Source organism: Callithrix jacchus, chromosome 6, assembly GCF_049354715.1.
Source record: "Callithrix jacchus isolate 240 chromosome 6, calJac240_pri, whole genome shotgun sequence".
Taxonomy (NCBI): domain Eukaryota; kingdom Metazoa; phylum Chordata; class Mammalia; order Primates; family Cebidae; genus Callithrix; species Callithrix jacchus.
The window spans coordinates 38,309,114-38,325,129 of NC_133507.1; the positions used below are offsets into that span (position 1 = coordinate 38,309,114).

The following is a 16,016-nucleotide window of genomic DNA, read 5'->3' on the forward strand; positions in this document are numbered from 1 at the left end:
TGAATAATAATAAATTGAAACTAATAAAAGAGACAAGAAGGAATTAGAAAACAGGAGTGGGTACATTTGGCTCACTTAGTGCTTTTACGTCTCCCTGTTTCTCTGCCCTTTTCATGAGTAGCTGTCCTAAGAGGGATCACATAAACCATTCTCATTTTTACACCCACTGTGTAAATGTCACCCTCTATTGATGGGAAGTCAAATTTAATTAAAGGGGATAAATAGCAAGGGAACATGTTATCTTTCAAATAAACCTTCCCGAGATAACATTAACTTCATTTAAAACAAAAAACTTATTAGATTTGCAGAATTTGTTCTTGGAGGAAGCCACTTGTCACCTGAAGAAATCAGTCTGCATGAAGAGCAGTATGGCCTTGGGGGTGCCTTTTTGGAAGAGCAGCTCTTTAACCCAAGTACTTCCTGACACTCAACCTTCAAGTTGACTTCATTCTGGACAAGGAAATGGGTAAAGGGCAGGGGGTCTTTTAAAGTTAGGCAGAACTGTTCTACTGAACAGTGGCAAAAACATCTGCTGTGGAGAAAAGTCATTGTGGGAAGGAAAACTAACCCATTTTGAAGATAACTTAGCGTTCTTGGTGAGTTCTGCTACTTATTGTACTGTAGGTGGGTATCAAGATTCTGTGACAGCCATTACCACTTTACTTGAATGAAGACTTTCACTAGGAACAGGGGAATGATGTTCTTCAAAGGGCTAGTAAGCACGAACAGGTGCTTTGTTGAGACCAGGGCACTCACACCACTTTTAATCCCCTGAATCTGTGCCAGAGAACTCTGAAATACTCTTCCTATATTTCATCAGTGTAAGTTCAAAAAGAGACCTGAGACATGCTGGGCCAGTTATTTTCCAGAATACAGCTCACAGGATACTACTAAGTGTTAGTCAGTAAAGGTATTCTGAGGTCAACTAAGATTGATACAAAGCTAAACTAATGTTCCTCAGGACCTCTCAGAGGCATTATTCATGCTCACGTGCACTGTGAATCTCCCAAAGGGGAGAAATTATGCAGTTTCTTGCTTAATTTGACCACAGAACTCTTTCATGAGATTAATATTCTTTGGAACACTTGTTTGGAAAATGCTAATGATGGTGGAATTGAGCTCTGGAGAGGTTAAATAACATGTGCAAGACCACATTGAGAGACAGCACTGGTAGAAATCCAGCCCTGGTGTATCCTTTGACTCAAGACAAGATCTTCAGGTACAAGCTTAGGAGCCATCTCTCTCCAGCCACAGGCCTCACAATATTGGTGACTTACTTTTTATTTTTCAATATTGGCCAACTTGCTATTTAACTGTGATAAAGGGAAACGTTTCTAAGATATTTTAAAGCTTTTTATACATACATAAGATTTTTATATACATATGTAAGGATTAGATACTATGATTATTCTTTTTTTGTATTTTGAAATTGAAGGCATTTAACCTCTTGTGACATTTTGAATTGAATTTGAATTTAAAAAAATTGTTTAGCTGTATGTGTTTATAACAATTTCTTACAAAACAAATTTTTTTTCTTGATTTATGATATTAAAATCTGGAGTGGAATAAGGGGCTAACTGTGAGCTTTGACCCTGAGGAAAGAAGGCCAAAACATAGATTTGAACATGGCAAGACATTCTCCAGGTTAAGATATTGCTAAATTGGTTCTGAGAATCCAAATTAGGCTTTTTTGCTGTGATGGGGTCATAAAAATAATCTTTTTATTAGGACAAGGGTTATGGGGGAAGGATAGACAGAATTTTGGCACTGCTGCTTTCCTGAGCCAAATTTAGTAGAGTTTTTCTAAGTCATGAAAAAAGAACATGGCTACCCATCTGGAATTTTCTAGACTAATTTTCAAATGATAGTTCCTCTTTGAAGTAGTATGTCAGTATTTACGGGTCTACTTTTGCCAGACATCTTTTCATACTAGGAACTTTTTTTTTTGTAATATTCACTAATGTTAATCTGTGCCTTTATATCGACTTTGATTTTAAAAAACCAAAGGCTCTATTTCCCATTCAGATTTATGGTAACTATTTTATGAGTAAACAGAAGTTTGAACATTTTTCTTATGGTTTAAAATGATTTTTTAAATAATTATATTTATTGGTGATATAAATGTAGCAGATGTATCAACGCCTGTGCTCACCAAGTTCTCTTCTAAGAGGAAGCTTGTGTGATACAAAATAAGCATATGAGTAGATAACACATGAACAATCTGCTGGGGCTGCTGGGTACGTCCCAGCCAGGACAGCCACTGGGCCAGGGGAAGAGGTACTGCTGAGGGAAGGAAGCAGCTCCTGTGGGCAGCTAGCCAGATGTAACCATCACAGTAAAAACAGCCAAAGGGAGAAGAACAACAGCTGTCCTTCAGGATATTGTTTTCCATGTTTGTTTTTAGAGGAAATCATAGGTTTGTCAGTTTCTGCTTTGTGACTACTATGACAAGTTAAACAATTAAAAGCTTTTGATATTTTTAGTGTATTTATTTTGTTTTCATTTGATTTGGGGTATAGTATAGTACTGATCACAATTCTAATTCCCATCAAGCAATGTACAGATAACTTGTAAGAAATCTTTCCCTCCTTTCTCTCCTCCCTTCCCTTCTCTATGTCCCTTACCTCTTCTCTCCTCCTTCCTTTTTAAAGGCCTTTGAACAGTTTAAATGACCACTCAATAAAATGGCTCTGCCCTTCACAGGTGGTTGGAAGTTGGCTTTGTGCTTCACATACCACAGGTGTACAATTATGGAGCCTAACATATCCCTTTGTTATGTTATTGCTTATGTTTGGTGCCTGCAAAAACTTATTGTTGTTAGCAAATTAGACGGTTTGACACCAGATGTGTGAGTGAGATATAGTGTAGGTGGCCATGCTTAAATAATCGTATCATTCAAGTGTTGTTTTTAAAAGGTTTTAAAACACATTTTACATATCACAAAAAATGCTTTGTGAATTAGTCGTACAGTTTGCCAGTTATACTTAGGGCTGAATTACAGGGGAATGTCCATCTGACATGAAAGATAATATTTCCATTTATGACTTTTTTTTTTAATCTGAAAATTTTAGATATTTAGATTTTAAGAGGCTTGGAATAGATGATGGATTACATCAAAATATCTAAATATGTGGGAGAATTAAGATCCTGAAATGATGTCAACTAAAGAAATAGTCTCTTACATTATTCTGTATGTGGTTGTTTCCCAAAGTTAGAGATGTACAAATTTATAAATTAGTTTTTCTTGTCCAGCTGAAAGCAAGATCCTAGGCATAGGTAACATAATGGATATGGAAGTTTGAAGAAGCCTGCGGGAAGACAGAGAGGTACTTTTAGATGACAACACTGGCAAGCTTCCTTCTGAGAGAGCCTGTTGGGTGGCACGACATTGAAGAGTAAACTATTTGGGTGTGACTGTTAGCCTTATTGACTCAGAACCCTGCTTTTTGTTATTGCACCATAAAACCTGTCTCTTGTGAGCCAATTCATATAGTTGGTACAGGTAGTGATTCACAACCAAAAATATAACTACTATAAGGATAAAAACACTTGAATTTATATGACTAGCAGATTCTCTCTCAGAAGACAGATTTACAAGGAATCAAATTATAAGGTGGCTGCTTGGTGAACTGAAACCAAAGGGAGCTTGTTGTTTAATTCACATGGTTAATGTCATGAGGCCAAAGAGTTTAATGCAGATGCCAGCCCCACCTCCACCCTAATGGGGCTAGCCTTGCTAATGGGATGAGATACCAGGTCTGTTGACAAAGACCATCCCTTCCTTTATGCAGGTCCTGCCCACAGTTTCCTCTCTGTGACTGCTGTTTTTCTAATCTTCATTAATGACCAACATCCCACCCCCTCTGATGGGAATATTTTTACTCAGATATGTTAAAATCTTCTCTGGCCTAGAAGTTGGATTATCTTTTAAAGGTAACTGTATATTTCTGTTATGATTCCTGAATGTGATACCTTAATAGGTCACCAGAGATTTAAAATGAGTACTATATTTATCTAAGATAAATCTTGGAAGATGCAGTTAGTGGATAGCTTCTCTTTATTATTTAAATAATTTTGGGAATCTGATTTCTTTTTAGATTTGGTTCTTTTTCCAAAAAAGACTGATTAAAAAGAGAAAGGGGAAGAAAACCAACATTTATTAGAATCCATCAGGCAGTATATGAGGCACCTTCTATACCTCTTAATTTGCGCCTCATGACCACTTTGTGATATGTTTTGGTATTTTCATTTTACAGATGAGGAAAGACCCAGAAGGCAGGAGAAAGTTGCTGAAGGACACATGTAGCTAAAGTGGTAGAATCAGAATTTAAGCTCCTATGTGTCTGCTTCCAGGGCTCATGTTCTACTTCCTTTATTGCCATCTTAAGAAAATTAAGGAAACGACCCCATGGATAATGCATTCAAGAGGTGACTACATATGCTGATGTTACACGCATACCAGTCATTTGTGTTCCGCAGTTATGGACACTGTAGTCTGTGGCCCTTGTCAGTGCTTCTCAGGCTGTCTAGGGTGATGGACCAGTTTCCCTGTAGTTCATCACAAGTAATACTTCTGAAAGATACACTAAATTATTAGAAAAATGAAATAATCTTTAAAAGACATACAGAATATAAGCATGATGATCATAATGTCATGACAATGTCAGCTTGCCATACATATTTTGAAATGTTTAATTTCTGTGTTGTCACATACCAGCAGTAGTTTGACAGCACCAGTCCTTGAGCACACTTTGAGTAGCACTGGTCTACATGTTATTTTTCTAAGATGCCAGTGATCTGTTCAGGAAACAAAAAAAATCCTGACATTTTTCAAATATAAGTTTATAATTTAAAAGAATAGCATCTTCCACTGACTGTTGGATAGAGTATGGTATGTAATTTGTTAAATGATTATAAAATTATTGTTTACTTTTGCTGACACCTTGAAGAAGAAAAGGAAAATGAAAATTATGGAACTTATAACTTCTCTCTGCAGACTTTGCACTTTATGGAATATCATTGTTGTCATTCTTTTCCATCCTCTTCAACTTATGTTTTCCTTAATTTTATCTCTTAACTCATATCCCCAACCACTTAATATTTATAATGCATGTTGGAAATGAATGCCTTATTATACAGCTTACTAGATAGAAGTAAATATGTACAATATGGCACTGTAGATTGTGATAATGGAATATGATTATAGATTTAAATGGCAATAAAGTAATAGCGCTAGACCCTGGTTGGGGAAATGAGACAGCACTCCTCCTGCCCCGGGCTTTTTGCTACACAACAGTGGCAGTATTTATGGAGCACACACTGTGTGTCAGATAACTCATTTTAAACATCAACCTGTAATGTACATACTGTAATCACTTCAGTTTTACAGAGGAGGGTCCTGAGGCCCAGATATGTTTTATGTGAGTGTAACTTCTCACTGGCAGAGCTGGGACTCAAATGCAAACAGTGCGACTGCAGAGCCCACACTCCTAACCCCAACACTGTAAGGTCCCTTGGGTTGTCATCTAAAAACTAGGACTTTCCTGGAGCCATAGTGGGAGGCAATTGGTCCTGTATTAGTTGCCTGAAGCAGATGGCAGCTGGTTGAGAGTTAGGTACCTAGCTGGACTAGCACTCAACTAGACTGGCTCACTTTTCCCCCATGTTAGGTATCAGCAAGTTTCCAGTTACTCTCTTATAAGAAGCCAGTTTGTCCTGGCATAACGCAAATTACTTTCTGAGATCTGACAAACAACTCCCCCTTTCACCCCTTTTCTGTCCCCACCTAGGTACCAGTCTGTCTCCCAACTGCTTCATGGTTTGGAATTCTTAAGCCAGATATTCTCAAAGCTTTATTAAACAAGCCCAGGAGTGGTTTGGGGCTTCAAAAGTAGCCTTTGTCTTGTCTCCATGCACCAAAGGGTGGAAGAACTTCCAAATAGAAAATCACCTCTTTGTTACCTACAGTCACTGTCAAAGCATACCCTCATCTTTACAGAATAACATAATCTTCATCTCTAACCCCTCATACTGAAGCTGAATAAACAGGCCCAGAGATCTCCTGAAGGTGATCTCTTCCTTTATACCCTTGCTGTCCAATATGATAGCCATGAGCCATGTATGGCTGTTTAAAATTAGAAACCTAATTCCCCAGAAAATTAGCCACATTTCAGTTAATAGTCACATGTGGCTTATGGCTACTGTACTGGACAGGGCAAATAGAGAACTTTTCATCTTCTCAGTAAGTCCTACTGGACAGTGCTATTCTATGATGCTGTTGCCTTGGATACAGAGTTGTGGGTGTGTCTGCTTTCCCTTCCTGATTCCCATGGCTCTGGCCAGAGTCTCTACCATCCTCTGGGTTTCCTGTGCAGAGTTATCAATCCAGCCAACTCACCTCCAGAGTATAAAGGGTCTGGTGTTCCTACAATTCACAAAGCATCAAGAATTTGCAAGATTTCTAGGAATCTAGGAATATCTAGAAATCCAAATGGAAATATAACCACATACATACATATATCAGGCATGTATTGTAATGGTTTAGGCTAGGCTGTTTTATGGCTTCCTCTACCACAACAGATGCAGGGAATGGCCTCCTGGCCTCCTGGGGTGGGAGAAGATACTAAGCGGACCAGGGCTTTGACACTAGGAAAATCTGAGTTTGAATCCTGGCTTTGTGATCTTAAGCTCATAACTTAAACTTAGCTTCAGAATCCTCTTATTTAAAATGGGGGTAGTGATATGTACACCTCCAGTTTTTGTTAAGGGCAAAATGATCATCTCATTAGCACACTACAGGCACCCAATATCCACAGTTGTGGTTACCTTTTCCTAGAATCACTGCTTAACTCCAAATTGGCTGAGAGGAATATTGCCTAAGTAATGGTCTCAGTACTTAATACCAGCAGTCCCCACCTCAGCAGTACTGGAAGGAATTGCCAATCAGAGGGAAGCTATTAGCCAACTATCCACTTCATGTGACCCATGGCAGGATTAATAAGCCAGTAAAGAGCATTGCTCTTCCTGTGAATTCCTTAACACTTTTCATAAGGTTTACTGCCTGCTGGGCAATGTATTATACTCTATTCTTAAGACTTGAGGAGTAGTTTAATAATTAGCAATTAACTTCTTTGAATCCACACAAGCTCAGCACTTGGGTAATTTACTGTTTCTACAACCATAGGAGAAAGAGTAGGAAGTAAGTCCTTAAGGCAGTGATTACCAGCCTGGGCTCTGTGACACCCCTGCGTGTGTTGAGGGACCTCAAGAACAAAATCTCAAATAAAAATTTAATTTGAATTCACTTTAATATTTTTTAAAGTAGCATATGGCACTTTGGGGACAGGAAGAAAAAGTCAGTCACAAAGTACACAAACCCATGAAGGTGTCAGCTCACAAGGCTGGAAATGACTGCATTATTGATTCTGCTGTCACAGTAAATGTTCCATAACAAAGGCATGTTGAATTTGGTCTCATTCATTACAGAGTAAAGGACTTTTGTTTGGTCATATCCTTGTCATTTAAGAAACATTTAAAAATGGTATTTATTTTTATTTCAACATGTCAACTGTGCATTTCCAAAACAGCAGGCTTTTCAAAGGAATAAATCAGAACTGTAAACACAAGATACAGTATAAGTTTTTGACTTCCTACAGTCAGTTTCACAAATCCACATACTGTACATAGGTGAGGTTCAGCCTGTCACCCATTTCTTTATTTCTATAATTACACAAGTATAATAAATACATCTGATTTTAAAGGTCACTTAAAATGAGTCATAATTTACAGTACAGTACGTTTCAGTTCAAGTGCAAAAAATAACCATTTGCTAAATTCTACTTCTTTCAGTTATTTTACTTTTAAGCTGTGTTTTGTGGTGAAGCTAGACATCCAAGTGTAGAATTTCTTATCCCAAATGCAGTATTGGGCAGAACTACGGTGTCATGGAGAAGCCCTCACTTTACAGTTGATCCTGTCTAAACAGGGTCATAGGGCAAGGTGATTTGCTCATTTCTAACTCTTATTTTTTTCTTTCCTCTCTCCTGTGCTCATCCACAGCTATTATAAATTATATAATTCACCTTTATTCAGCTAAAACAATGTCGCTCTTCCACACTCCACCCAGGTTTCCTATTTCCTCTGCTTTGACTTTAAGCAGCAAGGTTTATGTGTGACCCACCCAGCCATTGTTCTGGCTGCAGTTGTAACATTTGCAGTTGCATACACTACATTGTCCAGTGTCTGACTGTGTCTTCATGAGAAGGAGTATACTGAGATTTCTTTCTTTAGTCATTGGAAAGTATAGTTGCTACTTATTGCCATCCTTCCCATTCATGGTTTCCTATTTACCACCTTTTCTCACCAAAAACAAAACTGACCCAATATGTGATTTCTAAAAATTGTATCCCTCCCCCAGGCACTTAAATCCTATACTGTTATTTGTAAATAGTACTGCTTAGTTAAAGGAACTCTTAGGAATTCAGTGATTTTTGTGTGTGTTTCATTCACTCAGCTAATTACAGCTTGAATCACTATAAGATAGTAAATAGCAAGAGAGGCTATTTACAGTATCAATATATTTAGTAAACTCTTGTTTATCAAGCCACAGGATACTATTTTGGTTGGTTGATTAGAAATAATCCCTCGTTTCTGTTTTTTTTTTTCTAAAAGCCCATTGAAAACAAAAGGCATTTTTAAGCTCAGCTTAGGTTGCAGTAGTCAATAATAGCTTCTGTTGCTCAAAGAATTATTTCCATTATATACCATACACATACAAAAATATATTTGCTAAAGATATGTAAAGTTTCTGATGAAACTTTTAACTTCATTTTTTAACTTTAACTTTTAACTTTATTTTTAACAAAACACATGTGTTACTAACTTTTATCTGGTGACTTTTAAAATATATCTTGTAATTTTTAAAATGGTTCTCTTCAAGAAAAACAAAAGTATAGATGAGCTCTATTTCTTCCCAGTTTGTATTAAGAACCAAATAATTAGAATAAATAATCAGAAGAGGGAAATTATATCAACATTCACCTCAAAACACTTTCATTCCCTCCACTTAGTGTAACTGCTGGTTTCAACTCTTACTGCACTGGCAGAGAAATTCTATCATCCTTAACCAACCAAAGAACTGAAAGCCCTCATTGAACTCCATTTCCCTGTTGTAATTCCAATGAGGATTATGAAAGTTTACCTTGTCCTGCCAATATGTACTGTAGCTCCTGTATGTGTGTTTCCATGTTAATGAGCTTAGATATTTAGAAGCATATGCAGTGCTCTGCTCCTCCAGGGGAGGTGTATCCTGGCTGGGGGGCCTCACCCTGTGTCCTGGCTGAGGAGCCTGATTCCATGCAGGGTGTGAGATGAGCAGGACGACCTCAGTGTTCTCCCGCGGCCGGCTGAGCCTGCTGCTCTTCACTCTTCTCTGTGTGCGGGTCCACACTGGGGTGAGCAGGGCTGGTCGGTGTCTGAGATGCTGCTGCGTCAGGGGATGGCTGGTTTCTAGATGTGTCAGAGTGTGTCTCGCATGGGACAGGCTGGGCTCTACCAGCAGGAGAATTTTCCCTATTGTCATTGGTCCCCTGGAGGTAAAAAACAGGAGATGCATCATGATCAGTGATAGCAAATAAATCTAACTTTTTATATACGCTTTCAAGTAAGATAGGAAACATGGGGAGATCATCCGGAAGTGCCCATATCAGGGACCAAGTAATATAGGAATAAGGATAGAATGTCTTACCTTTCATCTCCTTTCCTATGTGCAACTGCCAGAGCCGCATGAAAAACACAAACACTATAAGCAGACGTGTCTTGTGGAAAAGGAACATTACTACCAAAATGCCTGTTACTACTAGGCAAACAATTTACATCAGCAAATATTTACTGAGGTCCCCCTCCCCCCCGCCATGTGGCAAGTCGCTGGGCAAGCACTATGGAATAACTGAAACTCAGGCCGCCTGCTAAGACCACAGAACCTAAGAGCCAGAAGACACTTTGTCTAACAGGAAGTAAGTAAGGGGTTCTCATCCTTGGAAGCAGAGCTGGGAAAGAATATCCTGTAATTAAGAGTCCCAATGTATACTGATATTTCAAAATGTGCACCAAAGGTTAGATAAGACAGCCACATAAAAAAGTGAATGTAAACAAGCACTTGTGTAACCAACTGTAAGTAACCATGAGTATAACATCACCAGCAGCAATTTCTATAAATGCCAAATTCGTTGTACAAATAAGAAGGAAAATTTAAATGGATTCTCCCCGAAATTAGTACCCATCACTTTTTAGCTGAGCACCCCCCAAAAATTTTCATTTCTGTGATTCAACAATATAAGAAAAAGAAACTTAGTATAATGACTTCTAAGAATAACTACAGCATACCTGCCAGTTTTTATTAATCCTAACATACCAGAAAAATATTTAATTTGGCTTAAGCCTAATAGGCTTCTGTGAAAATGAGGATGAGTACACAAAGTAATGAAAATATTGCTACTCAAGCAGCAGATAATAAAATTACCCTTTCTCCTTCTTCATCTTCCTGCTTTAAGGTATTAAAATCCTGTATATGCTCCTCCCACTCCAATGTATAGTTCTTGCCTTAGCAGTGCGTTTATTATCTTGATAAATAAATCGCATCATGCACAGACTGGCATGCATATGGTTATCAGTAAAGAACCAGATTTGGTTAAAATTTTACAAAGATTTTATGTTAGTTTATAAGATTTTCTGAAAGGGGAATCACTCAAATTACCCTTCTTTTTAAATCTTTCTCCTTTATTTTTTTTTAATGTGCCCTCTGAAGCTACTCTAGACAGAGCTAACATGACGTATCAAGTAAAAGGGAGTGATTATTATAAAATGGGGGAACTGGGTCTCTTTCTTTGGCTAAACCATCTATGGAAGTTACACCTATTTTCCAAAGTGAGGATACACCTGTAAATTATCCACACTTTTATCAACATGATTTACTCAGGAAAGATCTTACTTTATTCAGGAGAGACCACTCCTCTGGGGACATGAAAATCACACTTTTAGAGTTATTTTTCAGGTGACGTCACCTGCGCAAATATAATTCCACTGAGTTAAGTGTCCTATTATACCCATACAGTGGCTCAGATTAATTTAACAAATATTTATTGTTGTCCTATAATATATAATGCCTCCACTAGAATTTTGAAATTACAGAGATTAATAAATATGGTTCCCAAAGGTATGAAATATATATTTTCCTTTCAACTGACAATTATCAACACTGAAATTTAAAAGCAATATATAAGGAAAGAATGGATTTATTTATTATTTTCAAGAAGTAAAAGAATCATATCCTCTGAAGTTTTCCTGAACTCCGTAAGGCAGAATATTCTCTCTATGGGACCTTGTATACACCCTCTTTAACTCAGTGCTCTCAGAGTACTGAAATTGTTTGCATATCTATTTCCCCCAGACTTTCAATAATTCCTGTTGAATGAAAAGTGAGTAATTAAAACAACTAAGCCCAGTTAAGGCATTTTGAGTGACAGGTAATATTGTTAGCCCAGCAGAGGAACTATACCTGTAAAGGCTGTATCTCAGAAGCACGGTTGTCTCTTGTGAGTTGCATCATCTCTTTAATTTGGTAGAGTGCATAGACAAAGGTCACCCAGGGAGAAGAGCTGACTCCCCAGGCTGGTTTGTTCACATCTTCCTGTTCTTCCTGGTGCCTCGTTTTCTTGGGTGGAAGTCTGGGCTCAATGCGTGGCATGACATCTTCTGTCTGTTGCTGTACCAAGTCAATGGTTGCTATAGGAACGGGACTAGAGGGAACAGGAATCCTTTCTGCCAACATTGTCTTGTCTAGAGAGAAAATAATGTGTAAACTATTTTTCAGCATTTTCTACATATTTAAACAAAAGTAAAAGTAAATAAATAAACCAAGAATCCCATATGCCCATTCCAGAGTGCTTGGTAATACTCATAAATTGCTGGTTCCGAATGACTTCATAACTTGGTGCAAGCACTGAATCAATAAACATGATGTTTATATTTGGGTCTCCTTATCGGGCTTAATAGACATTAACATATTTATTTAAGAAATCTATTTTTAATTTAACTTAGAACATCAGTGGGGCAGAGGTTATAATGAATATTGCCTTAGGCCCATTTAAGGATTATGATTTAGAAGACAGGCATCAAAACAGGAAAAGCCACATGATAGGTTTTTTTTTTTCTTTTAATTTTTATTTTGTGGCTGGGCATGGCGGCTCATGCCTACAATTCCAGCACTTTGGGAGCCTGAGGTGGGTGGATCACAAGGTCAAGAGATGCAGAACATCCTGGCCAACATGGTAAAACCCTGTCTGTACTAAAAATACAAAAAATTAGCTGGGTGTGGTGGTGCATGCCTGTAGTCCCAGTTACTCGGGAGGCTGAGGCAGGAGAATTGCTTGAACCCGGGAGGCAGAGGTTGCAGTGAGCCAAGATCACACCACTGCACTCTGACCTGGCAACAGAGCAAGACTCTGTCTCAAAAAAAATTTAAAAATTACTTGTATAGGTTTTTGGGGAATAGGTGGTATTTTGTTACATGGGTAAGTTATTTAGCGGTGATTTGTGAGATTTTTGGTGCACCCATCACCTGAGCAGTATACACTGAACCCAGTTTGCAGTCTTTTATCCCTCACCCGCTTCCTACTCTTTCCTCTGAGTCCCCAAAGTCCACTGTATTATTGTAATACCTTCCTTTGCATCCTCATAGCTTAGCTCCCACTTATGAGTGAGAATATACAATGTTTGGTTTTCCATTCCTGAGTTGCTTCGCTTAGAATATGGTCTCCAATCCCATCCAGGTTGCTGTGAATGCCATCAATTCATTCCTTTTTATGGTTGAGTAGTATACCACTACTCAACCATATTTTCTTTATCCACTCATTGACTAATGGGCATTTGGGCTGGTTCCTCATGTTTACAGTTGTGAATTGTGCTGCTATAAACGTGTATGCATGTATCTTTTTCGTATAATGACTTCTTTTCCTCTGGGTAGATAATCCAGTAGTGGGACTGCTGGATCAAATGGTAGTTCTACTTTTAGTTCCTAAGGAATCTCCACACTGCTTTCCGTAGTGGTTGTATGAGTTTACATTCCCACCAGCAGTGTAAAAGTGTTGCCTTTTCACCACATCCATGCCAACATCTATTATTTTTTGACTATTTGATAATGACCATTCTTGTGGGAGTAAGGTGGTATCACATTGTGGTTTTGATTTGCATTTGCCTGATCATTAGTGATGCCGAGCATTTTTTCTTTTCTTTTCTTTTCTTTTTTGGCCATTTGTATATCTTTGTTGGAGAACTGTCTCTTCCTGTCCTTAGTCCACTTTTTTTTTCTTGCTAATTTGTTTGAGTTCCTTGTAGATTCTGGATATTAGTCCTTTGTTGGATTTATAGACTGAATATTTTCTCCCACTCTGTGGGTTGTCTAAACAGACTCTGCTGACTGTTCCTTTTGCTGTGCAAATGCTCTTTAGTTTAATTAAGTCCCATTGATTTATCTTTGTTTTTGCTGCATTTGCTTTTAGGTTCTTGGTCATGAAATCTTTGCTGAAGCCAATGTCCAGAAGGATTTTTCCAATGTTATCTTCTAGAATTTTTAGTTTCAGGTCTTAGATTTAAGTCCTTGATCCATCTTGAGTTGATTTTTTTTATAAGATAAGAGATGAGGTTGCAGTTTCATTCTCCTACATGTGGCTTGCCAATTATTCTAGCACCATTGGTGGAATAGGGTATCCTTTCCCCACTTTACGTTTTTGTTTGCGTTCTTAAAGATCAATTGGCTACAAGTATTTAGCTTTATTTCTAGGTTCTCTATTCTGTTCCATTGATCTATGTGCCTATTTTTATACCAGTACCATGCTGTTTTGGTGATTATGGCCTTATAATATAGTTTGAAATCAGGTAGGGTGATGCCTCCAGGTATTTTTTTTGCTTAGTCTTGCTTTGGTTATGTGGGCTCTTTTTTTGGCTCCACATCAATTTTAGGATTTTTTTCCTAGTTCTGTGAAGAATGATGGTGGTATTTTGACGGGATATTGCACTGAATTTGTAGATTGCTTTTGGAAGTATAGTCATTTTCACAATATTGATTCTACCCATCCATGAGCATGGGACGTATTTCTATTTGTTTATGTCATCTATGATTTCTTTCAGCAGTGTTTTGTAGTTTTCCTTATAGAGGTCTTTCACCTCCTTGGTTAGGTATATTCCTACATACTTTATTTTTTGCAGCTATTGTAAAAGGGTTTGGGTTCTTGATTTGATTCTCAGTTTGGTCTCAGGTTGACATTTGTGTACATTATTGTATACAAATGACCAACAATGGTACACAATAATTTGTGTACATTATTGTGTACCATTGTTGGTCATTTGTGTACATTAATTGTGTATAATTAATGTACACAAATCAGTAGCAGAGCTACTTACCATCAATCTTACCATCAGCAACAGCGACAATTTGACTTCCACTTTACTGATTTGGATGCCCTTTATTTCCTTCCCTTGTCTAATTGCTCTGGCTAGGACTTCCAGTACTATGTTGAATAGAAGTGGTCAGAGTGGGCATCCTTGTCTTGTTCCAATTCTCAGGGGGAATCTGTTCAACTTCTCCCTGTTCAGTATTATGTTGGCTGTGAGTTTATCACAAATGGCTTTTATTTCATTGTGGTATGTCTGTTGTATGCCAGTTTTGCTGAGGGTTTTAATCATAAAAGGATGCTGGATTTCATCAAATGCTTTTTCTGCATATACTGAGATGATCATGTGATTTCTGTTTATGTGGTGAAAGACATTTATTGACTTGCATATGTTTAAACCATTCCTGCATCCCTGGTATGAAACCCACTTGATCATGGCGGATTATCTTTTTGACATGCTGTTGGATTTGGTTAACTAGTATTTTGTTAAGGATTTTTGCACTGATGTTCATCAGGGATATTGACTGTAGTTTTCTTTTTTTGTTATGTCCTTTCCTGGTCTTGGTATTAGGGTGATACTGGCTTCATGGAATGTTTTAGGGAAGATTTCCTCTTTCTCTAACTTGTGGAATACTGTCAATAGGATTGGTACCAATTCTTCTTTGAATGCCTGATAGAATCCAGCTGTGAATCCATCTGGTCCTGGACTTGTTTTTCATTGGCAAATTTTTTTATTACTGTTTTAGTCTCCCTACTTATTTGTCTGTTCAGGGTTTCTAATTCTTCCTGATTTAAGCTAGGAGGGTTGTATCTTTCCAGGAATTTATCTGTCTCCTCTAGGTTTTCCAGTTTATGCATGTAGAAGTATTAATAGTAGCCTTGAATGATCTTTTGTATTTCTGTGGTGTTGGTTGTAATATTTCCTGTTTCGTTTCTAATTGAGCTTATTTGGATTTTCTCTTTTCTTAGTTAATCTTGTTAATGATATATCAATTTTATTTCTTTTTCAAAGAACCAGCTTTTTGTTTCATTTATATTTTTGTATATTTTTTCTTTCAATTTCATTTAGTTCTTTTCTCATCTTGACTATCTCCTTTCTTCTGCTGGGTTTGGGTTTGGTTTATTTTTGTTTCTCTAGTTCCTTGAGGTGTGACCTTAGATTGTCTATTTGTGTTCTTTAATACTTTTTGACATAGGCATTTGAGACTATGACCTTTGCTCTTAGTACCACCTTTGCTGTATCACAGAGGTTTTGACAGGTTGTGTCACTATTATTTGTTCAGTTCAAAGCATTTTTAATTTCTATCTTGATTTCATTGTTGAACTAATGATCATGCAGGAGGCTATTTACTTTCTGTGTCTGTATGACTTTGAAGGTTCCCTGGAGGTGATTTCCAATTTTATTCCACTGTGGTCTGAGATAGTACTTGATATAATTTCCATTTTCTTAAATTTATTGAGACATGTTTTGTGGCCTATCATTTAGTCTATCTTGGAGAAAATTCCATGCACCAATGAATAGAATATATTCTCTGCAGTTATTGGGTAGAATGTTCTGTAAATATCTGT

The 16,016-nt window shown here is 37.5% G+C and overlaps 2 protein-coding genes across 12 annotated transcripts in view; one reads left to right on the forward strand and one right to left on the reverse strand.

Moving 5' to 3' along the window:
• NEMP2 (nuclear envelope integral membrane protein 2) overlaps nucleotides 1-16,016 on the forward strand; it is an 87,814-nt gene that overhangs the window by 25,026 nt on the left and 46,772 nt on the right. For 5 of the 8 annotated variants that reach the window (XM_002749565.6, XM_017973576.4, XM_017973578.4 and 2 more), the window contains one exon: nucleotides 301-2,487. The exons of 1 other annotated variant lie outside the window; for it this stretch is intronic. In XM_002749565.6, coding sequence (XP_002749611.1) covers nucleotides 301-424 — 124 coding nt within the window. In that variant the 3' untranslated portion in view covers nucleotides 425-2,487. Of the gene's footprint in view, nucleotides 1-300; nucleotides 2,488-3,791; nucleotides 3,934-4,256; nucleotides 5,175-16,016 lie in introns of those variants that run through there. 2 more of the 8 variants (XR_004744532.3, XM_035304235.3) reach the window with 2 other exon arrangements.
• The window catches only part of MFSD6 (major facilitator superfamily domain containing 6), an 89,233-nt gene continuing 80,505 nt past the window's right edge, over nucleotides 7,289-16,016 (reverse strand). For 2 of the 4 annotated variants that reach the window (XM_035304233.3, XM_054257350.2), the window contains 3 exons: nucleotides 11,555-11,835; nucleotides 9,746-9,770; nucleotides 7,289-9,587 (listed from right to left, as the gene is read on the reverse strand). In XM_035304233.3, the coding sequence (XP_035160124.1) occupies nucleotides 9,577-9,587; nucleotides 9,746-9,770; nucleotides 11,555-11,835 (317 nt within the window). In that variant the 3' untranslated portion in view covers nucleotides 7,289-9,576. The remainder of the gene's footprint in view (nucleotides 9,588-9,745; nucleotides 9,771-11,554; nucleotides 11,836-16,016) is intronic. The other 2 variants (XM_008999094.5, XM_054257349.2) reach the window with 1 other exon arrangement.